This window comes from Saccopteryx bilineata, chromosome 3 (genome assembly GCF_036850765.1).
Source record: "Saccopteryx bilineata isolate mSacBil1 chromosome 3, mSacBil1_pri_phased_curated, whole genome shotgun sequence".
NCBI lineage: Eukaryota > Metazoa > Chordata > Mammalia > Chiroptera > Emballonuridae > Saccopteryx > Saccopteryx bilineata.
In genome coordinates, this window is record NC_089492.1 from 272,098,262 (window position 1) to 272,124,809 (window position 26,548).

The window sequence follows — 26,548 nt, forward strand, 5'->3', positions numbered from 1 at the left end:
TTGATTGCTTTCTCATATGTGCCTTGACTGTGGGCCTTCAGCAGAATGAGTAACCCCTTGCTCAAGCCAGCGACCTTGGGTCCAAGCTGGTGAGCTTTGCTCAAATCAGATGAGCTGCCTGACCTGTGGTGGCGCAGTGGATAAAGCGTCAACCTGGAAATACTGAGGTTGCCGGTTCAAAACCCTGGGCTTGCCTGGTCAAGGCACATATGGGAGTTGATGCTTCCTGTTCCTCCCCCCCCCACTTCTCTATAATAAATAAATAAAATCTTAAAATAAAATCAGATGAGCTCATGCTCAAGCTGGTGTCCTCGGGGTCTCGAACCTGGGTCCTCCGCATCCCGCTCTATCCACTGCACCACCGCCTGGTCAGGCCTGAACCGTCACCTTTTAATTGAGAGGGCAGTCTATCCTGTTTGGTTCTGAACTCCTCCCTTAGTTTCAGCTCTGCATCTCTACCCAGATGACTCAATACCCACGGATCTAGACATCTTCCAGCCAAAGATGAGTTCTCTGTAAAGTAGATTCAAACCTTAACCTCTTTGCTGATTCCTCTCTCCTCTCTTCTTTGTGTTTCTATTTCTGCCCCTCTGCTCAAAAGCAGCACCTTCCTGGCCTCTGCTCCCATGTCACAGTTCTTCCCTTCCATTTCTCTTCTTTCCTTTCTTATTTTTTTTCTTTTTCTAATTTTTTGACAGAGACAGAGAGAGAGTCAGAGAGAGGGATAGATAGGGAAAGACAGATAGGAAGGGAGAGAGATGAGAGATGAGAAGCATCAATTTTTTTCGTTGCGGCACTTTAGTTCATTGATTGATTGCTTTCTCATATGTGCCTTGACCATGGGGCTACAGCAGACCGAGTAACCCCTTATTCAAGCCAGCAACCTTGGGCCCAAACTGGTGAGCTTTGCTCAAACCAGATGAACCCACGCTCAAGCTGGTGACCTCGGGGTCTCGAACCTGGGTCCTCTGCATCCCAGTCCGATGCTCTATCCACTGCGCCATTGCCTGGTCAGGCCTAGCTGGGATTTTTTTTTTTTTTTTTTTTTTTTTTTGCATTTTTCTGAAGCTGGAAACAGGGAGAGACAGTCAGACAGACTCCCGCATGCGCCCGACCGGGATCCACCCGGCACGCCCACCAGGGGGCGACGCTCTGCCCACCAGGGGGCGATGCTCTGCCCATCCTGGGCGTCGCCATGTTGCGACCAGAGCCACTCTAGCACCTGGGGCAGAGGCCACAGAGCCATCCCCAGCGCCCGGGCCATCTTTGTTCCAATGGAGCCTTGGCTGCGGGAGGGGAAGAGAGAGACAGAGAGGAAGGCGCGGTGGAGGGGTGGAGAAGCAAATGGGCGCTTCTCCTATGTGCCCTGGCCGGGAAGTGAACCCGGGTCCTCCGCACGCTAGGCCGACGCTCTACCGCTGAGCCAACAGGCCAGGGCCCTAGCTGGGATTTTTTAAAATTGAATTTATTAGGGTGATATGGATTCACAAAACCATACAGGTTTCAAGTGTACAACTAAACAAAATATCATTGCATACTGCATTGTGTTCTCATCATGAATTCCTTTTTTTTTAGTTGATTTTATCCAGAGAGGAAGGGGAAGAGAGAGTGACAGGAACATCAATCCGTTCCTGTATGTGCCCTGACCAGGGATCGAACCAGCAACCTCTGCATTTTGGACCAATGCTCTAACAAACAGCTATCCAGCCAGGGCTCATCGTGAATTCTTGATATATCGTATTTTAAGGTTCAATTCAGTTCTATTTTTTCCACATTCTATGATTGTTTTATTTTCTTTATTGAACGCAAACCATAATAAGGAGAACAAGTAGTCGAACCCAGCCCAGAACTGACACAGATGATAGAATTAGAAGTGAAGGTCATTAAAAGTTATTGTTGGCCTGGCCAGTTAGCTCAGTGGTAGAGTGTCGGCCTGGTGTGTGGAAGTCCCGGGTTCGATTCCCGGCCAGGGCACACAGGAGAAGCACCCATCTGCTTCTCCACCCCCCCCCCCTCCTTCCTCTCTGTCTCTCTCTTCCCCTCCCGCAGCCAAGGCTCCATTGGAGCAAAGTTGGCCCGGGCGCTGAGGTTGGCTCTGCGGCCTATGCCTCAGGCGCTAGAATGGCGCTGATTGCGGCAGAGCGATGCCCCAGAACGGCAGAGCATCACCTCTGGTGGGCATGCCAGGTGGATCCCGGTCAGGCGCATGCGGGAGTTTGTCTGACTGCCTCCCCATTTTCAACTTCGGAAAAATACAAAAAAAAAAAAGTTACTGTAACTGTGTTCCATATGCTCAAGTTAAGTAGAGACATGGAAGATGTAAGGAGACCCAAAGTGAAAATAATTATTTATTTAAGCAAGAAAGAGAGAGAGGGAAAGGAAAAGAGAGAAATGAGACCCCTTGCTCAAGCCAGTGATCCCTTACTCAACCCAGTAACCCTGAAGTCTCAAACCAGCAACCATGGATCATGTCTGTGATCCCACGCTCAAGTCTGTGTCCCTGTACAAGCTGGCGAGCACACACACAAGCCGGATGAGCCCGCACTACAGCCAGCAACCTTTAGGTTTCTAACCTGGAATCTCAGTGTCCCAGGTACATGCTCTGTTCACTGCACCACCACAGGTCAGGCCCAAAGTGAAAATTTTTTTTCCAAAGTGAAATTTTTGACAATATCTAAGGTAACAAATACACTGAATGTAATTAACTGAATGTAATTACAATAGATGACATATTATAAAAGCAGTGAATAGTGAACTTGAGGGCATAGCAATAAAAACAATCCAAAATGAAACACAGATAAAAAAGAATTCTTAAAAGCCTGACCTGTGGTGGTACCAGTTGGTAACCCTGGGCTTGCCTGGTCAAGGCACATGCAAGAAGCAACTAATATTATGACTTGATGCTTCCTGCTCCCCCACCCCCATTCTCTCCCTCCTTTCTCTAAAATCAATAAATAAAATCTAGAAAAAAATAGATTTTATTTATTGATTTTAGAGAGAGAGAAGGTGGGGAGATGGTAAGCTTCAACTTGTTTCTCACATGTGCCTTGACCGGGCAAGCTCAGGGTCTTGAACTGATGGCCTCACCATTCCAGCTGGACACTTTATCCATTGTACCACCACAGGTCAGGTCAGGCTTTCTTTTTTTTTTTTTTAAGATGAGAGGATGGGAGACAGTGAGGCAGACTCCCCCACATGTGACCAGACCAGAATCCACCCAGCAACCCCATCTGGGGTTGAGTTACCCAGCTATTTTTAGCTCCTGTGGTTGACAAGACCACCTGAGCTGTCCTCAGCACCAGGGTGAGGCTAGACCCTGGACAGTGGTTCAGTGGATAGAGCATCGGCACTGCGTACAGACATCCAGGGTTTGATCCCTGGTCAGGGCACACATAAGAAGCGATCCTGTTTCTCTCCACCTCCCTCTCCCTCTTCTCTTTCTCTTCCCCTCTAACAGTCAGTAGCTCAATTGGTTTGAGCACCACTCTGGGTTCTGAGGATAACTTGGTTGATCCAAGCATTGGACCCAGATGGGGGTCACTGGGTGGGTCCCAGTTGGGGCATATGAGAGAGTCTGTCTCTCTAGCTGTCCTCCTCTTATTTAAAAAAAAAAAAGTAATAGCTAAAAATGTCCAAACTATAAACCTACAGATCTATGGTGGTAAATGTTATTTGTCAGCTTGGCTATTGGACCAGTTGTTGGGTCAAACATCAGTCTAGATGTTGATGTGAAGGTGTTTTTTAGATATGATAACCTTAAATCAGTAGACTTTGAGGAAAACAGGTTAACCTCCATAACTTGGGTGGTTCTTGTCCAATCAGTTGAAGGCCTTAAGAGAAGTACTGGCCTAACCAGGCGGTGGCGCAGTGGATAGATCATCAGACTGGGATGCGGAAGGACCCAGGTTCGAGACCCTGAGGTCGCCAGCTTGAGCGCGGGCTCATCTGGCTTGAGCCAAAAAAAAAAAAAAAAGCTCACCAGCTTGGACCCAAGGTCACTGGCTCGAGCAAGAGGTTACTCGGTCTGCTGAAGGCCCACGGTCAAGGCACATATGAGAAAGCAATCAATGAACAACTAAATGTCACAATGAAAAACTAATGATGCTTCTCATCTCTCTCCATTCCTGTCTGTCTGTTCCTATCTATCCCTCTCCCTGACTCTCTCTCTGTCCCTGTAAAAAAAAAAAAAAAAGAGAGAGAGAGAGAGAGAGAGAAGTACTGTATTTTTCGTTCCATAAGACTCACCCCCCCCCCCCCCCCCCCCCGCCGCCTGACCTCTGGTGGCGCAGTGGATAACGCGTTGACCTGGAACATTGAGGTTGCAGGTTCAAAACCCTGCGCTTGCCTGGTCAAGGCACATATGGGAGTTGATACTTCTTGCTCCTCCCCGCTTTCTCTATCTCTATCTCTATCTCCTCTCTAAAATGAATAAGTAAATAAACAAAAAAATTTAAGAAAAAAAAAAAGACTCACCCCCCCAAAAGTGGAGGGAAAAATGCCCGTGCATCTTATGGAGCGAAAAATATGGTATTTTATTAAATATTTTACCACACTATTTGGTTCAGAATATTTTTTTTTTCTTATTTTCCTCAAAACCCTAGGTGTGTCTTATGGTCAAGTGCGTCTTATGGAGCGAAAAATACAGTAATTCTGTCAACTCTGCCTCCAGGCTCAAGACTGCAACATAAAGCTTTTCTGAATTTCCAGCCTGCCAATCTACCCAAAAGATTTCAGACTTGCCAGCCCCCCAAAACCACCTGAGCCAATTCCTTTAAGTACTTATCTAACTATCTACCCACATACATTCTAATGGTTGTTTCTCCAGAGAACCCTGATTAACACAAAATCCAAGAAGTTCAAGGAACACCAAGTGCAAGAAACAAGGCACGTCAAAATAAAATTGCTCAAAACCAATGATAAAAAAATCTACATAAATTGGGTGCCTTCCATGGAAGGAGAGACAAAGACAGAAAGGAGTGAAAGAGGGAGGCATGGCCCAGGAAGTGCTCTCAGTCCCCAGGGAACTACTCATCTTCACTTTAGAATTTTCCAGAGTTAAGTAAAGCTAGGCACACAGGAGGTTTATATAATTCATTACAAATCAAAGTGAGTTTTCCTGGTATAGTGGTTACTACATTAGTTTAGTACATGAGAATTTCTGTTTAAACTGGGCAGAAATAGTTAATACTTTTAGAGGTGTGATATGTAGATTGAGTACAGGTTCTGTAGTCAACTGCCTTACTCATACTGTGTCACTTATTGGCTGTGTCTTGGGCAAGTTCCTCATCTACAAAATAGGCACAGAGTACCTACTTTATAGAGGTACCTAGAGTATTAGATGAAATAATGTACATATAATCTTACCACACTGCCGTGTTCAAAGCTAATAGTATATTACGCTCTAGTTCTGGAGTTAGATCCAAATCCTACTTCTGTTACTTATTAGTTAGGTGATCCTGGGCAAGTTGCTAATCACAATTCTCCCCTTACCTCTGCGGAAAAAGTAGGGTGGCTCTGAGTGAGATAAGCCTGGTTTAGTAGTAAATGAATGGTGGTACTTTATTCACTCAACAAAATTTATTGGATACTGTATCCTTAGTTGTTTGCTTGAGAATCAGAGAATTTTATATAACAAACTCATTATACTTATGAGACTGTAAGAGACTTTTTTATAAATATTAACTCATTTCTCATTACAATGCCAAGTAGGTACTTTCATCATCCCCATTCTATGGGTGAGGAAGTTGAGGCAGAGATTAAATGGCTCCCCCAAGTCAAATGGACTGCAAGCAGTGGTGTCAGTATTCAAATGTAGGCAATGTGGGGACTCCCAAGTTTGGCAACAACCAATAGGATTGCCTACTTGCAGGAAAAGGCCAAAGCCTGTTTGGAAAGTTTAGACAGGTATGTTGCAATACGAAATTTAGCAGCAAGGGTGGGACCAGAATACCTGCTGACCGGTTTGTTTTAGCTATACTTGGACATCAGGAAAAACATGTTATTTGCCCTGGCCAGTTGCCTCAGTGGTAGAGCGTCAGTCTGGCGTGCAGGAGTCCTGGGTTCGATTCCCGGCCAGGGCATACAGGAGAGGCGCCCATCTGCTTCTCCACCCCTCCCCCTCTCCTTCCTCTCTCTTTCGTCCCCTCCCGCAGCCGAGGCTCCACTGGAGCAAAGTTGGTGGGGGTGCTGAGGATGGCTCCATGGCCTCTGCCTCAGGCGCTAGAATGGCTCTGGTTGCGACAGAGTACGCCCCCTGGTGGGCATGCTGGGTGGATCCTGGTAGGGCACATGTGGGAGTCGGCTTGTCTCAGTTTCCAACTTCAGAAAAATTAAAAACAAAAAAAAACGTGTTGTGGCCCTGGCCAGTTGGCTCAGAGGTAGAGCGTCGGCCTGGCGTGCGGGGGACCCGGGTTCAATTCCCGGCCAGGGCACATAGGGGAGGTGCCCATTTGCTTCTCCACGCCCCCCCTCCTTCCTCTCTGTCTCTCTCTTCCCCTCCCGCAGCCGAGGCTCCATTGGAGCAAAGATGGCCCGAGCACTGGGGATGGCTCCTTGGCCTCTGCCCCAGGCGCTGGGGTGGCTCTGGTCGCGACAGAGCGACGCCCCGAAAGGGCAGAACATCGCCCCCTGGTGGATCCCGGTCGGGCGCATGCGGGAGTCTGTCTCTCCCCGTTTCTAGCTTCGGAAAAATACAAAAAAACAAAACAGAAAAACGTGTTGTGATCCAGCAGTAGTTATCCAGGTCTACCCTGAGAACTTGTACAAAACAAACCTTTCTCAAGGACCTACTCTCCTGACAGAATATGGTAATGACCACTGGGCTGGCCCTGGGAATAAATAGGATCCTGCCATGCATCTGGCTCCCTCAGCAAGTCTACAGGAATTTGTTGCCTCTGTATAGGATCCACTCACTAGTCGTGAATTTGTGCAATTTTACCTTGTTCCCTTTTCCCATTTGAAGCTGGCTTAGCTTTATACCCACTTCATAGTTATGGGGACTAATGTATGCATACTTAAAACTAATCACTGCAGGCCCTGGCCGGTTGGCTCAGCGGTAGAGCGTCGGCCTGGCGTGCGGGGTATCTGGGTTCAATTCCCGGCCAGGGCACATAGGAGAAGCGCCCATTTGTTTCTCCACCCCCCCACCCCCCCTCCTTCCTGTCTCTCTCTTCCCCTCCCGCAGCCAAGGCTCCATTGGAGCAAAGATGGCCCGGGCGCTAGAGTGGCTCTGGTCTCGGCAGAGCGACCTCCTAGAGGGGCAGAGCATCACCCCTGGTGGGCGTGCCGGGTGGATCCTGGTCGGGCGCATGCAGGAGTGTCTGTCTCTCCCAGTTTCCAGCTTCAGAAAAGCAAAAAAACAAAAAATACTAAGCACTGCATGCATTACTTTAGGTAGATAATCTAGATGTTGCTATATTAGATTGAATGTCCTCCACAATTATGGCCATGAGAGTTCCAAACATCCAAGATGTACTCTACCTTCCAGATGGTTCCTGGCCAGTCTCCATCCTTCAGGGTAACTTCCCTACAATGCTAGCAGCCTGACAAAGCTTTCATTGTGATTCAACCCCTCACATCACTCACGGGCCATTTTCTTCCAGGCTAGCACACTTGCCACTGGGACACCAATAGCAGAAATTTCACTCTGCAACTTAAAACATCCATAACTAATCTTTTAATTGCTAACATCAACTTCCCTGCACATTATAGGAAATAAGAATTGGTCTATCTAGCAACCTGGACCTATCATTTTAACACCCTTGCCCAGAGGGCTAGTGCCTTAGCAGACACTTTTATAATTCATTGACAGTTCCCTGAAGCATCATCCACCCTTTGAACTTCAACTGTAGAATATAATGGATCTTGCTGGGAAGCTTTCACCTGGGCACATTAACTGGACACACCTCTTCCCAATGGCAAAGTGCCAATATATAGTTAAGTTAAATACAGAGCAAAACAGGACACCCAGAATAGAGCCAAGTGTCTTCAGGGTGGAACCAATCAGACATTAACTGCTATAGCACTAAATTCACAGAATAGTTTTGGTCGATATCAGTTACATATAAAAAGAAATCACACTTAAAAAACAGTAAAATATATATAGTCACCTTTATTTTAACTCATAAATACATTAGAAATTTATCTTTACAAAGACAGGTTTTCATGGACTCGTTCATTTTTTAAAATACCTTTTAAAAAAATTTTTATTTTAGCCTGACCTGGTGGTGGCGCAGTGGATAGAGTCGGACTGGGATGCGGAAGGACCCAGGTTCGAAACCCCAAGGTCGCCAGCTTGAGTGCGGTCTCATCTGGTTTGAGCGAGGCTCACCAGTTTGGACCCAAGGTCGCTGGCTCCAGCAAGGGGTTGCTCAGTCTGCTGAAGGCCGGCGGTCAAGGCACATGTGAGAAAGCAATCAATGAACAACTAAGGTGTTGCAATGCGCAATGAAAAACTAATGATTGATGCTTCTCATCTCTCTCCGTTCCTGTCTGTCTGTCCCTGTCTATCCCTCTCTCTGACTCACTCTCTGTCATAAAATAAAATTAAAAAAAAAAAAAAAAAATTTATTTTATGTATTTATTCATTTTTAGAGAGGAGAGGGAGAGACAGAGAGAGGGAAGGGGGGGAGGAGCTGGAAGCATCAACTCCCATATATGCCTTGACCAGGCAAGCCCAGGGTTCCGAACCGGCGACCTCAGCATTTCCAGGTTGACACTTTATCCACTGTGCCACCACAGGTCAGGCCATGGACTTGTTTTAAAGATGAAAGAGGTCAGGCACCGTCTTGGCTTCAATTTTTCGCCTCAGGAACTCTTAAAACTTCTCTGAGCCTCCTAGGTTCAAGGACCATACAGTCTTAATAAACCTGCCCATACTCAATGGCTCCTATAATTAACTCCTTATAAATTTCAACAGGCTACTTGATCTATGGTGGCACGGTGGATTAAGCGTTGACCTGGAATACTGAGGCCACCAGTTCAAAACCCTGGGCTTGCCTGATCAAGGTACACATAAGAGAAGCAACTATAAGTTGATGCTTCCTGTACCCCACCAACCTCACCTTTCTCTCTCCTCTAAAACAATAAGACCTTAAAAAATAGTTTAGTGGGCCACCTGGTCAATAGGGCTATGCCTGAGAACCTGCATTTCTGTCTCTGTTCCCACTTTTTACTCCCAAGGGCAGTTATCTGCCAAAACCAGAACCACCATAACCAACTGTCAAAACAAGGATCCAAAACACATGGTCAAATGCTGAAAAGTACGGTGAGGCTCCTCTTCTCCTGAATAAAAACAGAACAAAGGATTAGGCTCTTATTTAGAATCTTAAATTTATAAGATTTAAACTTTAGTAGATGTCTCCTGCATGGTTTGTCTCCTCAGTCATTGTCCACAGGACTCAGAGAAGCTGTAGGAATATGCAGGCGCAGACTCAGGGCCCGGCTTTCTCTCCAACGTTGTGGAAAGGGACTGTACATCATGGGGCAGAGCCCTATGCTCCCCTTCGCCACCTGGACAGAGCCCCGGGGAGAGTGACCTCCCGGGGATATCCACGTTGGGACTGCTTGATTCATCACAAACTGGAGGAACTCATATTAATACAATACTGCTGAATAGTATTCGTCTTCAAAACCTTTTCGAGATCTCTTTTCTTCAACCCATAGTACACATGTAGTGTGGGGAGTATCTGTTAATTAGGAAATATTTTTAATCAACTCCAAACCAGTCATTACTATATATATACTAGTTCATGGTTTAACTACTTAATCATCTGTTTTTCTGTGACTGGTGAAATTAATCCAAGCTATCACAAGGTTTTTTATTTGCTAAGTAGAAACCTCTTTTTTTGCATGATTTCCTTTATTTTTTTATTTTTTCCCCCTTTGGATTTATTTTTCATTTTTTAAAAATTGATTTTAATGGGGTGACATTGATAAACCAGGGTATATATGTTCAGAGAAAAATCTCTATGTTATTTTGACATTTGATTATGCTGCATTCCCATCACCCAAAGTCCAATTGTCTTCTGTCTCCTTCTAACTGTAGAAACTTCTCTTATATGAGAATTAAAGATGTGAAAACCTTAGTAGTTTTGCTGGGGAAAATACAGGTTACCTTCACAGAACATGAACACATAAAAACATAGCAAAGTTTCTATCTGGGTGTATTAACCAGCAGCAGCACGCTCATGAATGGGGCCTGAGCTTAGAATGATTAAATATTTCATGCAAAATGGTGACAAGAAAACACTGAAAAGCCAAAAGCAGTTCATAGATCTACTTACCTCAAATCAAGTTACTGTATTTGGAATCTTAACTGAAGGCTGCAAAGCAAGGTAGGTAAAGAGCTTAATCCAGTGGAACAATACAACTGATTACACTTTCACTTCTGATCAACCCATACCCACACAGGGTGCTCTAGAAGAATGTTTCCTGCATGGTTTACCTCCTCAGTCATTGTCCACAGGACTCTGAGAAGCTGTAGGAATATGCAGGCGCAGACTCAGGGCCCAGCTTTCTCTCCAACGTTGTGGAAAGGGACTGTACATCATGGGGCAGAGCCCTATGCTCCCCTTCGCCACCTGGACAGAGCCCCGGGGAGAGTGACCTCCCGGGGGTATCCACGTTGGTCACTCACTTAATTCAAACTACTGTACTAGAAATTTCATTGAGACAACAGCGAGCTCACAGGAATATCCTAGTTCCCTCAAAAGTCAATAAAACTCGTATTCAAGACTAAATTTACTTTCAGCCAGGCACCGCAAACATTTAGGAACTCAAAGAAGTGGTAAATGCAGACATTTACACAGCAGTTAATCTCCCTATCTTTAAACCTCTCATCTAGGGCCGTGTAATGACCCTAAATCAGTATTTTTCCATCGCCGGTCCACTAATCATCAGAGTGGTTGACTCTCTCCCGACAGGCATGAAATTCCTTCCGGACAAGGCGGTTGAAAAACACTACCTTAAAAAAAACTCAAACAGTCCTCTGACCTGTGGTGGCGCAGTGGGATAAAGCGTCGACCTGGAACACTGAGGTCGCCGGTTCGAAACCTTGGGCTTGCCTGGTCAAGGCACATATGGGAGTTGATGCTTCCTGCTCCTCCCCCTTCTCTCTCTCTAAAAAAAAAAATCAATAAAAAAAAAAATCAAACAAGTTGGACTAACAGTTGTCCGTCTCGAAATCAGGACTCAAACACAGATAGGGGCCAGAAATAAAATGTACTGTGCGCGACGACCAGGAGGCAAGGTAATCACTTGGCAACGGTGGTGTGAGAACTGCGTTTTTAGCTTCTCAGAGAACAGGGTGGGAGCTCTGCGCTCGCGCCCCCTGGTTATGGCCGCCACCCGCGCATCGCGAGACCTTCACAGCCCCTGATAGATCCAGTCCCAGCGCAGTAGCTAAGTGCAGTTAGAACGATACCGCTGAAAGCAATCCTTCTAAGCCGTATGATCTCCGAAGGAAAGGCTGCTTGACAGGTCCGGGCACCAGACCTAGAACTGACAAATCAGGGGGATAAAGTCACTCACCATACATGACACTACCTCAGCAAATATCTTCTTCCAAAAGACCGAGCGAGCACAAGGCACCCGTATTTATACCTATTGAAGCCAGCGGATATATCTACTACGCCTGCGCTCCGCCATGCGCAGTTAGGGAATCAGAAATTCGCTAAGGGTGCTCAAATCTACCGCCGGCTAAACCCACCCCTACCTGGCCCAGACGAATCTCGCGCCACAAAAGTCTTCGCGCGCGACTTAGCCGGGGAAATGTAAGTTACCGGAAGCGATTTAGTTACACAGGTAGGCGGACAGGTCCGTTTCTAATAGCATGTTTACTTCGTTAGTTCACCGAATCTTTAGAATGTGCTATTAAAGAAACTCGCCAAAAATAACTTTGGCGTATTAAGTGTACAAAATATGAAAGCCATTTTGAAAAATGCGAAAGGCCCTGGCCGGTTGGCTCAGCGGTAGAGCGTCGGCCTGGCGTGCGGGGGACCCGGGTTTGATTCCCAGCCAGGGCACAGAGGAGAAGCGCCCATTTGCTTCTCCACCCCCCCCCCCCCTCTCTGTCTCTCTCTTCCCCTCCTGCAGCCAAGGCTCCATTGGAGCAAAGTTGGCCCGGGCGCTGGGGATGGCTCTGTGGCCTCTGCCCCAGGCGCTAGAGTGGCTCTGGTCGCGGCAGAGCGACGCCCCGGATGGGCAGAGCATCGCCCCCTGGTGGGCAGAGCGTCGCCCCTGGTGGGCGTGCCGGGTGGATCCCGGTCGGGCGCATGCGGGAGTCTGACTTTCTCTCCCCGTTTCCAGCTTCAGAAAAATACAAAAAAAAAAAAAATAATAATAATAATAATAAAAATGCGAAAAGTCTCAAAAGGGTTTGAATCAACCTTGTCATGTATAAAATAAATGTTTGATAAATGCGTAGGTAAATAATAAGCCTCCTATGCACAACAATGTAATGTACAATACTATTGAACTGTATACTTACAAATGATTAAATGGTTGAAATGGTAAATTTTGGGGGTTTTTTTCCCTCCATTTTTGTATCTTTTTCTGGTAAATTTTGTTAGGTATATTTTAACAAACACACCTTCTATACAGAATTAGGCAAGTAGGAAGGTGAGTGGGGGTAAGAAGAGGGATAGTGATTGAAGGAAACTTGAGTAGTGAACACAATACAGTACACAGACGATGTATTATATATAGAATTGTACACCTAACATTTTTATTAACCAATTGTCACCCCAATAAAATTCAGTTAAAAAATAGGCAAGTAAAGAATTCTGAAGATACATATGTGTATTTTTAAAGTATTTTATTGAGCCTGACCAGGCGATGGCGCAGTGAATAGAGCATCAGACTGGGATGCCAAGGACACAGGTTCGAGACCCCGAGGTCACCAGCTTGAGCGCGGGCTCATCTGGTTTGAGCAAAATCCCACCAGCTTGAACCCAAGGTCGCTGGCTCGAGCAAGGGGTTACTCGGTCTGCTAAAGACCCGCGGTCAAGGCACATGTGAGAAAGCAATCAATGAACAACTAAGGTGTTGCAACGCGCAATGAAAAACTAATGATTGGCCTGACCTGTGGTGGCACAGTGGATAAAGCGTCGACCTGGAAATGCTGAGGTCTCCGGTTCGAAACCCTGGGCTTGCCTGGTCAAGGCACATATGGGAGTTGATGCTTTCTGCTCCTCCCCCCTTCTCTCTCTCTCTCTCTCCTCTCTCTCTCCTTTCTAAAATGAATAAAAAATAAAAAAACAAAACAAAACAAAAAACTAATGATTGATGCTTCTCATCTCTCTCCATTCCTGTCTGTCTGTCCTTGTCTATCCCTCTCTCTGACTCATTCTCTGTCTCTGTAAAAAATAAATTAATTAATTAAAAAATGTATTAAAATATTTTATTGATTTTAGAGAGAGAAAGAGAGGGAGAGACAAGAACAGGCAATCTTGCATGTGCCCTAACTGGGGGTTGAACTATCAGCTTCTGCACTTTGGGAGATGCTCCAACCAACCGAGCTATCCAGCCAGGGCTAAACATTCATATTACAGTGAACTTCTACAATGTAATTTCACCTGACCTGTGGTGGCGCAGTGGACAAAGTGTTGACCTGGAATGCTAAGGTCGCAGGTTCAAAACGTTGGGCTTGCCTGGTCAAGGCACATATGGCAATTGATGCTTCCTGCTCTTCCCCCCTTCTCTCTCTTTCTCCTCTCTCTCTAAAAGTGAATAAATAAAATCTAAAAAAAAGAATTTCAAGTATGGTGTTATGTGCATAAATGTTAGATGAACTGACAGCACAGCTGGACTATAATGGGTAGAAATATTTATGGTGTTCCTCCTATAAGATATTGTGCTGGGCCTGACCAGGCAGTGGCACAGTGGATAGAGCGTCGGACTGGGATGCGGAAGACCCAGGTTCGAGACCCCGAGGTCGCCAGCTTGAGCACGGGCTCATCTGGTTTGAGCAAGGCTCACCAGCTTGGACCCAAGGTTGCTGGCTTCAGCAAGGGGTTACTAGATCTGCTGAAGGCCCATGGTCAAGGCACATATGAGAAAGCAATAAATGAACAACTAAGGTGTCACAACAAAAAACTAACGATTGATGCTTTTCATCTCTCTCCGTTCCCATCTGTCTGTCCCTAACTATCCCTCTCTCTGACTCTGTCTCTGTAAAAAAACAAAACAAAAAAACAAGAACAAGATTTTGTGCTGAGTGTTTTACAAACGTTATTGCTATCACACCAATTCTAAGATATTGTTGTTATTACCCAATTTTTAAGATGCAAAACAGGCCCTGAGCAGTGTTCTCAAAGTGTAGTTGGCAGACTCTGGGGTCCAACTGTTTCATACTTTCTTTCCCTATGTCACTGTGGTGTTTTTTTGTTTGTTTTGTTTTGTTTGTGACAGTGACAGAGAAAGGGACAGATAAGGAGAGACAGACAGGAAGGGAGAGAGATGAGAAACATCAATTCTTTGTTGTGGCTCCTTAGTTGTTCATTGATTATTTTCTCATGTGCCTTGATGGAGGGGCTGCAGCAGCGCTAGTGACTCCTAGCTCGAGCCAGCGACCTTGTGCTCAAGCTGGTGAGCCCACGCTCAAGCTGGCGAGCTCAGGGTCTCAAACCCGTGTCCTCCACATCCCAGTCAACACTCTATCCACTGCGCCACCTCCTGGTCCCTATTTCACTGTGTTGACCCTGCACTGATGTAAAATGAAATTGTGGATAAATTTGCTGGTGCCTTAGTATGTTTCAAGGCCCCGTCAGCCAGCTATACTGATAGTCCTGTTGTTTCATCATCATAAATTTACAGTTTTTTAACAAATCACATTCACCTAAGAACATCCTTGATGAAGTAATAATCATTAATTTTATTCTTGACTTTTGAGTATGCATCTTTTTAATATTGAGTGACAAAGTGAGAAATATACACAAAGAGCTTTTGCTGCATACTAAAACAGTGGTTATCTCCAGGGAAAGAACTTATGTGATTGAATTGTGAACTGAAATTGCCACATTTTTCATGGAATATTATTTTACTTGAAAAAAACAGCAGACATCATTACCAATTGTATATCTGTGTGAGACTAGATATTTTTTTAAATTTTATTTATTCATTTTAGAGAGGTGGGGGTAGAGAGGAGCAGAGAAAGAGGAAGGGAAAGAAAAGGGGGGGTGGGGAAGAGCAGGAAGCTTCAACTCCCATATATGCCTTGAACAGACAAGCCCAGGGTTTTTTTTGTTTTTTTTTACACAGAGACAGAGAGAGAGTCAGAGGGATAGATAGGGACAGACAGACAGGAACGGAGAGAGATGAGAAGCATCATCAGTTTTTCGTTGCGACACCTTAGTTGTTCATTGATTGCTTTCTCATATGTGCCTTGACCGTGGGCCTTCAGCAGACCGAGTAACCCCTTGCTCGAGCCAGTGACCTTGGGCTCAAACCAGATGAGCCCGCGCTCAAATCGGCAACCTCAGGGTCTCAAACCTGGGTCCTCTACATCCCAGTCCAATGCTCTATCCACTGCGCCACCACCTAGTCAGGCCAAGCCCAGGGTTTTGAACTGGTGACCTCAGTGTTCTAGGTTGAGGCTTTATCCCCTGTGCCACCGCAGGTCAAGCTAGATTTTTTTTTTTTAATGTGAGAGGAGGGGAGATAGTGAGATAGACTCCCACATGCTCCCTGGCTGGGGTCCACCCAGCAACCCCTGTCAGGCAGATGCTTGAATCAACTGAGCTATTTTTAGCACCTGAGGCTGACGTGCTCAACCCAACCAAGCTATCTTAAGCACTGGAGGTGAACGCATGAATCAATTGAGCCACTGGCTGCGAGATGGGAAGAGGGAGAGAAGGGGGAGAAGGAAGGGGAGAGAAGCAGATGACCACTTTTCCTGTGTGCCCTGACTGGGATTCGAACCTGAGATGTCCAAACACTTAGCCTACACTCTATCTACTGAGCCATTGGCAAGGGCTGAGACTCTATCCACTGTGCCACCACCTGGTCAGGCAACATTTTACTTTTTTTTTTTTAAATCTCTTAGTGTCCTGGCCAGTGTCACAGTGGATAGAATGACAAAGGGATTTTATTCATTTACTTAAAACTGAAACAGAATAGCCTGACCTGTGGTGGCGCAGTGGATCAAGCATCGACCTAGAGTGCTGAGGTCTCTGGTTCAAAACCCTGGGCTTGCCTGGTCAAGGCACATATGGGAGTTGATGCTTCGTCTTCCTGCTCCCTCCTCTCTCTACTCTCTCTACTCTCTCTCTCTCTCTCTCCCTCCCTCCCTCTCTCTCTCTTTGTCTCTCTTCTCTAAAATGAATAAATAAAAATAATTAAAGCCTGACCAGGCGGTGGCACAGTGGATGGAGCATCAGACTAGGATGCGAAAGGACCCAGGTTCAAGACCCCGAGGTTGCCAGCTTGAGCGCGGGCTCTTCTGGCTTGAGCAAAAAGCTTGCCAGCTTGTGTTCAGGGTCGCTGGATCGAGCAAGAACTTACTCGGTCTGCTGTAGCCCCCCTAGTCAAGGCACATATGAGAAAGCAATCAATGAACAACTAAGGTGTAGCAATGAGAAACTGATGATTGATGCTTCTCATCTCTCTCTGTTCCTGTATCTCTGTCCCTATCTATCCCTCTCTCTGACTCTCTCTCTGTTCCTGTAAAAATAAATAAATTAAAAAATAAATAAATAACTGCAAAATAATTTTAAAAAAACATACGAAACAGAATATAGTAACAGACTGAATGCAGAAGCAGATATTAGAATTGAGCTGTCTTCTATTAAACCAGATTTTAAAAGATTTTTTTCTTCTTTTTTTTTATTTGAGAGAGAGGTAGGAAGAGAGAGAGAGAACTATCAACTGGTTCTTTCACTTAGTTGTGCCATTGATTGCTTCTCATATGTGCTCTGAGGCTCAAATCAGTGACCTTGGGACTGAGCTGGTGACCTTAGCGCTTCAGGACAATGCTCTCTATCCACTGTGACACTGGCCAGGACACTAAGAGATTAAAAAAAAAAGTAAAATGTTGCCTGACCAGGTGGTGGCACAGTGGATAGAGTGTTTCACTGGGATGTAGAGGACCCAGGTTCGAGACCCCAAGGTCGCCAGCTTGAGTGTGAGCTCATCTGGTTTGAGGAAAGCTCACCAGCTTGAGCCCAAGGTTGCTGGCTTTAGCAAGAGAGAGAGCACTTCCTCTGCTGGAGCCCCCCCAGTCAAAGGCACATATGAGGCCTGACCTGTGGTGGCGCAGTGGATAAAGCATCGACCTGGAATGCTGAGGTCACCGGTTCAAAACCCTGGGCTTGCCTGGCCAAGGCACATATGGGAGTTGATGCTTCCTGCTCCTCCTCCCTTCTCTCTCTCTCTCTCTCTCTCTCTTCCCTCTCTAAAATGAATAAATTAAAAAAAAATTTTTTTAAATCATGTGTTTCCTCAGTACCAGATAGAGGGAAACTGAGGGTGTTTGTTCTTGTCAGATGACCTGTATGTTTTATGAAGGAGGCAAAAATTCTTGGGGGAAGAAATTAATGGTATCTACAAAAGAGACCAAAGGACCAAGCAGTCCAGGTTACTGGTGGGTCTGCTTTTCCCTTCATGCTTCTAGAGCTGGAACTGAAACCGTGGTTGGCTGTGTTTTGGTTTCAGGACTTGGCTTTTTGCTGCTGTACATTCTCATCTTTTATAAGTACATTTCCTGTCTCCTCCTCTCCCACTTCACATCCACAGGACTTCCCCTTTTCGATAGTGGTTTTCCAAACCACTCACTCTATTACAATCCTCCCTATCCTGGGGTACAGTAATCTAAATCCAGAGTTGGTTCAGCCGACTCTGGGCAATGTACACCTGCAAAATGCCTTCTGGAGACAATGCTTAACCTCAGAAAGTGATGGCAATTTTTTTTTTTTGTATTTTTCTGAAGTGAGAAGCGGGGAGGAGGCCAACAGACAAGACTGCTGCATGTGCCCTACCGGGATCCACCCAGCATGCCCACCAGGGGGCGATGGTCAGCACCTCTGGGGCGTTGCTCTGCTGCAATCTGATCCATTCTAGTGCCTGAGGAGGAGGCCATGGAGCCATCCTTAGCACCCGGGCCAACTTTGCTCTAATGGAGCCTTGGCTGCAGGAGGGGAAGAGAGAGATAGAGAGAAAGAAGAGTGGGATGGGTGGAGAAGCAGATGGGTGCTTCTCCTGTGTGCCTCAGCCAAGAATCAAACCCAGGAACTCCACATGCCAGGCCAATACTCTACTGCTGAGGCAACTGGCCAGGGCCATGATAGCAATTTGAGGGCTCTATGGACTAGTAGAAGGAAAATCTGAGAGCAGGTGAAAGCCAATGACATGAGTTCTGACTCATGGTTTCTTTAACCCTTGGTAAAGGGTGGTGCACTAATCAAGGCCAGTCTCTAAAGTGACAAGCAGAAAGTGAGTCACTGATGTGGCTACCTGGAAGGAAACTGGGCTGCTAGCCAGAGAGGAGTATATGAGATATGAACTGTTTTATTGTGATATCAGCCTGAGGTCTAATTATATGTGGACCATACAGAGTAATCCTTGTAGGAATGACTGGGATACGATTGCTTGTCCTTGAATAGTATATACGAGTGATTACATAATTAGTGTTGACTTGGGGAAGCAACTACACCTCTTAGGTTCTTCACTGATAAAATGGGTGTACTTCTACTTACCTCTCAGACTCGGAGTGGGAATAACAGTGTGAAGGACCGAGGACAATACCTGGTACATACTTTGCTTTTCCATATGTGTGCACAGCCAGACACAAACATGACTGACTTTCACCTGGCTACACTTAATGTTCTTGCTATTATTACCCCCTCATCCATTTCTCGTTGAAGTGCCTAGCAGTATTTTAGGTATCATTTTTAAGCAGGCTTAAATCTTTTGGAATAAGTTAGAACATAAAAAACACTTCATACCACCCTGGAGCTTTAGCACAAGGAATGCCCTTGTTGATCAAGCTACCCAAAAGAAAATTATTTGGAGCAACCATGACAGATCGAGCAATTCAGTCTCATACTATTCATCACCAGAACGCTGCAGCCCTGTGTAAACAGTTTCAACTTTCTCGGGAAGCAGCACGGCAGATTGGTAAATCCTGTCCAAGGGGTCCTATACTACAATCTGTCCCTTCATTTGGATTTATATTTATAGTAACCTCTGTCAGAACAGGAGAGGCTGCTAAGCATGTTATAGCTCATTGTCTGTATGCATTTTTCTTTTTTTTTAAAACACTTATGATTCTTTTTTTAAATTTTATTTATTCATTTTAGAAAGGAGAGAGAGAGGGAGAGGGAGAGAGAGGAGAGAGATAGAGAGAGAAGGGGGGAGGAGCAGGAAGCATCAACTCCCATATGTGCCTTGACCAGGCAAGCCCAGGGTTTTGAACCGGCGACCTCAGCATTTCCAGGTCGACACTTTATCCACTGCGCCACCACAGGTCAGGCTGTATGCATTTTTCTATTATTGGATTTCCTAAACTGGTTAAACTGACAATGCTCCTGCATATGTAGCAAAAGCACTTACTGTGTTTTGTCAAACCTTTTGAATTATGGGTATTTCTTACAATCTTTAAAGTCAAGGTATTATTAAAGTGTACCCAGCAAATATAAATATTTTAAGGTAAAAAAATTTTAAAAGGGGGGGAGTCATATCCTGGAACTCCTACGGGTCTACCATATCATGCTTTTTACTTAAAAAAATTTAAATTTCTTTTGAATGCTGATGAACAGGAGACGCCAAATCTTTTTCTCCTGCAAACTTCTGCCTTCTTTTATTTGATCCAGCTAGTAACACTGTTTTGTCTCTTTCCAAATAGCTCCAGATATATGGAAAAGGTTTATATGAGCGGATGGGGGTCCTCAAACCTCTCAGCGAGATCTTCTGAGCATGGCTTTCAAGGTACCAAGAGGCAGAAAAAGCCCAATAGAGATCAGGGGAACTACCAGCTTTTAGGATATGCCCTTAAAGGCTCCAACGCCCCAAAGGGGTCTCTTAGGATTCCATCTGGGTCCTGCTTCAATAGTGAACAGGAAGGTCATTGAGCTAAAGCCTGCCAGGCTTACATGCCTTTGCTGTGAGGAAAAAGGGACACTGGAAGGTAGGCTTCCCCCTCGCTCCTCTAAGGGAGGGTTCAGTCTCTTCCAGCCCTGCTCCAGCCACCTATGACCTAACCTTGCCCAGAATGCTGGGGTTTGCCACTGAAGGCTGAAGGTACCCAGGGCCGTCGACCCCATCTACGACACTGTGGACGAGGCTAGGGTATTTCTTCCGAGAAGCAGGTAAACTGATCTCATTTGCACAAGGGCCACTTAACTATGTCTTGCCTGAATAGTCAGGTTTTTTATTCTTCCCTCAAAGATCTCTGTTGTGGGTGTTAATAGTCCTATTTTCTGCTGCTTTGTTTAATATATAGTGTTTCCTTTATTCTTCCTACCTCAATGCCCCACTCATATTTCAGGCTGGGACCTACTCCTAATTTAGAGCTCTCTTTCCCCCTTTTGCCAACTTCTATTATGAATTTACCTTCGCCACCCAGCTTAGTGTATCCCAAGGTTCTCTTTACCAAGCCACAGTCGCAGAGCTCCAGGGAAAAGAAACCTGGTCTCATCTCTCCAGGCAGAGAACAGAAGCTCCATCTCCACACATGCTGCAGATGGCTTTTCCAGTCTACCTGAGTCATCACCAGCTAGAAGCAGCGGTCATTGGAACTTGGACATGAGCTGCAAAGTATAGAATTGTGACAATTCCAGTGCCATGCGGATTTTTCCTGGATGTGGACTTTTCTTGGACTCCTGCTCCTCGTGACAGCTCCTAACAGACTGAACTGGAGTCGGGTTGCATTTGCAGGGATTTGGAATTGTGTTGGTGCCAACTTGGACTTGGTGAACATGTTAAGGACACTACTCTTTTATGGATTCTTTTTTTTTTTTAAATATCTTTTTTTTTTAAATTTTTTTTACAGAGACAGAGTCAGAGAGAGGGATAGACAGACAGGAACGGAGAGATGAGAAGCATCAATCATTAGTTTTTTGTTGCGCATTGCGACTTCTTAGTTGTTCATTGATTGCTTTCTCATGTGTCTTGACCGCGGGCCTTCAGCAGACTGAGTAACCCCTTGCTGGAGCCAGCGACCCTGGGTCCAAGCTGGTGAGCTTTTTGCTTAAGCCAGATGAGCCCGCACTCAAGCTGGCGACCTCGGGGTCTCGAACTTGGGTCCTTCCACATCCCAGTCCAACGCTCTATCCACTGTGCCACCACCTGGGCAGGCTCTTTTATGGATTCTTGCTGTATTGGCCAAGAGTTTGCTTAAAGGCTTTAATCACTGTAAAAAAAATTAGAAGACTGGATAAAGAAGATGTGGCACATATGCACTATGGTGTACTACTCAGCCATAAGAAATGATGACATCGGATCATTTACAACAAAATGGTGGGATCTTGATAACATTATACAGAGTGAAATAAGTAAATCAGAAAAAAACCAAGAACTGCATGATTCCATACATTGGTGGGACATAAAAACGAGACTAAGAGACATGGACAAGAGTGTGGAGGTTATGGGAGGGGAGGGCAGGAGGGAGGGGGGAGGGGCACAAAGAAAACTAGATAGTAGGTGACAGAGGACAATCTGACTTTGGGTGATAGGTATGCAATATAATTGAATGACAAGATAACCTGGACATGTTTACTTTGAATATATGTACCCTGATTTATTGATGTCACCCCATTAAAATTAATAAAAATTAAAAAAACACACAAAAAATGTATTTTAATAAAAATATAATTACATAACGTAAAAAAAAACCCTACACACAAAAAACACTCCATACCAGAATAGTTTTTTTAAATTCTAAAATACTTTAATAATTAATATTGGTAGGAAGACTGATATACAATGCAATTATTTATTTTACAAGGATATTCTGTACATCAGGGAGACGTGAAGTACAATACATCAGGCTTTCATTTCTTCTATACATTATGATTGTGAATTGTTACTTACATGGAAAGGACACGAACTCCACTTTTTTTATATATATATATAAAACACCTGAAAAGACTTGACCCCCAAAGTATCTTGTTTCAAAAGAACATGACTGAGATGAAAGATGAACTAGATTCCTTGGTGGCACAAGTAAAAGAAAGCAGACCAATAGCTCAGGAAATCAAGTCCTAATTCTAGCTTGGCACATTAAGGGAAAGAAAGGCACTGAAGGAAGGGTTTGAAAATGTCATCTTATCTCCAAACCAACCAGATAGAAAGGTCAGAAGTCACAACAGCCTTTAATGTGTGGCCACCTTCCATACAGACCTCTAACAGCTTGGCAGCATTGTCATTTATCTTTCCCTCAGTCATGCCCAATGTTAGTTTCAGGGAGAGGTGACCCAGGACATCTCCATAGCCATAAAGCAGTGGGCAGTAACTGAGAAATCCAATACCTCCTATTCCCCCTACAGAGGTCCCTTTAGCTTTTTTTTTTTTTTTTCCAGAAGAGGTGGTCGTCTTGTTGGCGGCCGTACTGGCTGTGGACGACCTTAAGTCCCGTGCGACCGAGGACCTACGCTGCTGGGTAGTCGCGTTCTCCTTTAGCTTTTTTGTTTTGACATATTTGGGTTCTTCAGCAATTTGGAAACAGACATGAAAGAAAAAAGAAAAATCTCCAATCTCCTAAAAGATTACATACAGAACAACGGGAACTGCGGAAGAAATGATAAAACAGCCACAATTTTCTGAACATTAAAGAGAAAAAGCCACATTCATTCTTTTCCTTCCTTTTAGTGTGGACAAGGAATTAGAAGGAAATAGTGAGGCTATAAAGTTTTCAATAAAATTCAAAGAAAGCTACGGAATTTTCTATCTTATTTCTTTATTTTTACAGGGACAGAGAGAGAGTCAGAGAGAGGGACAGACAGGATCAAACAGGCAGGAACGGAGAGAGATGAGAAGCATCAATCATCAGTTTCTCGTTGCGCGTTGCGACTTCCTAGTTGTTTATTGATTGCTTTCTCACATGTGCCTTGACCGTGGGCCTTCAGCAGACCGAGCAATCCCCTGCTGGAGCCAGCGGCCTTGGGTCCAAGCTGGTGAGCTCTTCACTCAAGCCAGATGAGCCCGCGCTCAAGCTGGCGACCTCGGGGTCTCGAACCTGGATCCTTCCGCATCCCAGTCCGACGCTCTAGCCACTGCGCCACCACCCGGTCAGGCCGGAATTTTCTATCTTAGGAAGTCATATTAATATACAGTACAGGAAAAGCAGGTGGGGGCTGAGGCGATGCCCAGGCACTGAGGACGTGGGCGCCAGCTTGGAAGAGTGAGGGTGAGCGAGGAGGACAGCAGCAGTGGGTCAGGCCTGGGCCGCTCCTGCTTCTCTGAAGACCTTTCCCGTTTAGCACCCAGCATCCCGAGGACCTCACTGTGATTATGGCTGGAAGTATGTGGGCCGACAGCACACAAGGGCTCCCACAGAGTTGCTACAGCTCTGCTTTATGGAGAATATATGTACTGGTCAAAATGACTTATAGCATCATTTGGTACAACACAAGTACAACAGCTTTTTATTTTATTTTTTAAACTTAATTATTGATTTTAGGGAGAGAGAGAAACACTGATCTGTTTCTGCATGTGCCCTGACCAGGGATAAACTTACAACCTTTGCGTATTGGGATGATGCTAACCAACCGAGCCATCTGACCAGGGCAGAGTATAACAGCTTTTAACATTTAGGCCATGACTCAGTATTCTGTGAGTTGGCATTAACATAAACGGTTGTTAGGGGAGACTTTTTGGTTTTGTATATAGAAATCATACGTGCTTTTGCATTTTCCCAACTTGGAATCTAGTTGCAAGGCAGAATGAACCTAAGTTCCCATCACTTCTTCAAGATTTAAAGAAAAAAAAAAAGAAAAAAGAAATCCGGATAAGTTGTGTCAAAGAGGAAGCACTTGTCAGATCCTGAGCTTCTCCCAGGCTGGGTGCCTGGAAGGACTATATTGCTGTTACGAGAAGTATAGTGCAGTGCTGACACGCCAGTGTGGCGTGAAGGCTTTCCCTGGAAGAGGGGCCCTTGCCAGAAGGCTGGGGCCCTCCAGGGTTTGCCCACCACCAACTGGAGTCGATGTCTGGAATTTAGCGCCTACAGAAGTGGGTCTCACAACCAGACAGAGCAGGTAAGGCTAATGGTGCAAACTGGCCTCAGCACAGGCAGTTATCCTGGGGTGAGAGTGGGGTGCAGCCAGTAAAACCTGGAACCTGCAAGTGGCCCAGAACATTTGTGGCTGTGGGGGGAAGACCCCTCAAGTGTGCTGCAATATTAAAAGGTTCAAGCACTGACAAGTGTTCAGTTTTGCCCAAGGCAACACATGAGAACCCATTCCAGTGAAATGCTACATTCATAGAAGTGCTGTTCACCCCAGACATAGATCCCCGAGGATTGATTCTGGCTGGGCTGGTAAGTGCTGAAGTTCCCGCCGTGTCATTCTGGAGACTGAAGCAGCAAAGTAGCCCTATTTTGGAAAGTTGTTTAGTTCCTCAAACTTCAGCATCATGGACGATGGTAGCTAAAACAGATGATCAAAAACAGCTGAGTTACCAGATCTGTAGACTGCTTTGTTATCATTGCATTAATAGTAATGAATATTATGTTTTAATTTTTAAAAATTGCCTCTCCTCCACTCTAATTCTTTCTATAGCATCTGATACTCCTGACCCTCCTCTTTCCTTCTTCAAAACTCTCTTCTCTTGGCTGTGGCCATTTGGTTCAGTGGAGAGAGTGTCGGCCAGGCATGCAGACATCCTGGGTTCGATCCCCAGTCAGGGCACACAAGAGAAGCGACCATCTGCTTCTCTTCCCCTCCGCCTCCCCATTTTATCTCTCTTCTCCTATTGCAGCCAGCAGCTCGACTGGTTAGAGCAGCGGTTCTCAACCTGTGGGTCACGACCCCAGTGGGGGTTGAACGACCAAAACACAAGGGTCGCCTAAAGCCATGAAATCATGTCTATGATTACATCCATCATCCCATGCTCAAGCTGGTGGGCCTGCATGTAAACCAGATGAGCCCACACTCAGGCAGACTGGTGACCCTGGGGTTTTGAACCTGGGACCTCAGTGTCCCAGGTTGATGCTCTATCCACTGCACCACCAGTAGTCAGGCAGAATTCAGTTATTTTGACTATTTCCTTTGATTCATCCCTGGAATCAACAGACTGCCAAATCTTGTTAATACTATGCTTGAAATGTCTTTCAAATTTATTTCTCTTGCATTCTCATCACCATCGCTTCCCTGGTTTGAGCTACCAATACGCTCACGATGGATATTTTAGTTACTTCCTAACTGGTTTCCTGCTGCGAGCCTCTCCATCCTTCCATTTCACCTCGCATAGTTCCACCAGAACTTGTTCTGATGAAACACACGCCCACGGTTCTGGCACCCCAGCGTAACAGTCAGAGTTGTTGTTTTTTGTTTTTACAGGGACAGAGAGAGAGTCAGAGAGAGGGATAGATAGGGACAGACAGGTAGGAATGGAGAGAGATGAGAAGCATCAATCATCAGTTTTTCGTTGCAACACCTTAGTTGTTCACTGATTGCTTTCTCATATGTGCCTTGACCGTGGGCCTTCAGCAGACCGAGTAACCCTTTGCTCGAGCCAGCAACCTTGGGTCCAAGCTGGTGAGCTTTTGCTCAAACCAGATGAGCCCGCACTCAAGCTGGCGACCTCGCGGTCTCGAACCTGGGTCCTCTACATCCCAGTCCGATGCTCTATCCACTGCGCCACTGCCTGGTCAGGCCTGTCAGAGTTCTTTAAAGTGTGACTGTAAGCCATCTTGCTAGCCTCAGCTTCTCTACACTGTCCCCGTATGTCCTCTGATCCAGCTACATTTTCTGTTACCAGAAACAGCATGCACTTTCCTGCTTCCCATAGCTTTACCTCTTCTGGGCCTCTGCTTACAATGTTCCTTTCTTCCTGTCCAAATAAATTATTTTATATACTTTGAGATCCAGCCTAAATGTCACCTTCTCTATGACTTTTTCTCACTATAGTACTGTCTTACGATTACTAATAACAATAAAAATAGCTAACACTGACAGGATCTGGCTGGGTGGCTAGACAGAGCGCTGTCCTGGAGCTGAGGTTATGGTTATGGGTTCAGTCCCAGTCAGGACACATAGGAGAAGCAATCAATGAGTACCCAACTGAATATGGAACTAAGTGGAAAAAGTTGATGCTTCTCTTTCTCTCTCTCTCTCTGCCCCTCGCTCTCTCTCAGATCAATGGAAAAAGAAAACAAGCGAGCACTGACATAGCGAGGAAATGGGGGCACTGAGCTATGGAACCTGGTGGACCGAGGATTCAGAATGACTGAAGCCTTTATCGTATCGACTGTAGTACACAGGTCCCAGGTTAGATTACAATCACCTAGCTGGCAAGTATGGTTTATTTCAGTTTACATTATAGTGCCCTGAATAGCAGCCCTGCTGATCACAGACTCTGCCTTGTCTACTGCTGTCAGAGTTCAGTACAAAACAAA

The 26,548-nt window shown here is 45.4% G+C and overlaps 1 protein-coding gene, 2 long non-coding RNA genes and 2 other non-coding genes across 9 annotated transcripts in view; 1 reads left to right on the plus strand and 4 right to left on the minus strand.

Annotated features, from left to right (window-relative positions):
* Positions 1-8,090: 8,090 nt before the first annotated feature.
* Positions 8,091-11,569, minus strand: LOC136331442 (uncharacterized). The gene is made up of 4 exons (XR_010730485.1): positions 11,530-11,569; positions 10,993-11,118; positions 10,284-10,322; positions 8,091-9,282 (listed from the first exon to the last, which is right to left on the minus strand). It is a non-coding gene; the product is annotated as an uncharacterized lncRNA (long non-coding RNA).
* LOC136332778 (small nucleolar RNA SNORA73 family) lies at positions 9,353-9,558 on the minus strand. The gene has a single exon (XR_010730916.1). It is a non-coding gene; the product is annotated as a small nucleolar RNA SNORA73 family (small nucleolar RNA).
* On the minus strand, positions 10,423-10,628 carry LOC136332779 (small nucleolar RNA SNORA73 family). The gene has a single exon (XR_010730917.1). It is a non-coding gene; the product is annotated as a small nucleolar RNA SNORA73 family (small nucleolar RNA).
* A 92-nt stretch (positions 11,570-11,661) lies between the features above and the next one.
* Positions 11,662-21,568, plus strand: LOC136331443 (uncharacterized). Its single transcript, XR_010730486.1, has 3 exons — positions 11,662-11,802; positions 19,838-19,920; positions 20,157-21,568. It is a non-coding gene; the product is annotated as an uncharacterized lncRNA (long non-coding RNA).
* A 1,980-nt stretch (positions 21,569-23,548) lies between these two features.
* Positions 23,549-26,548, minus strand: part of PHACTR4 (phosphatase and actin regulator 4) — a 108,172-nt gene continuing 105,172 nt past the window's right edge. For all 5 annotated transcript variants that reach the window (XM_066269904.1, XM_066269905.1, XM_066269903.1 and 2 more), the window contains one exon: positions 23,549-24,578. In XM_066269904.1, coding sequence (XP_066126001.1) covers positions 24,563-24,578 — 16 coding nt within the window. In that variant the 3' untranslated portion in view covers positions 23,549-24,562. The remainder of the gene's footprint in view (positions 24,579-26,548) is intronic.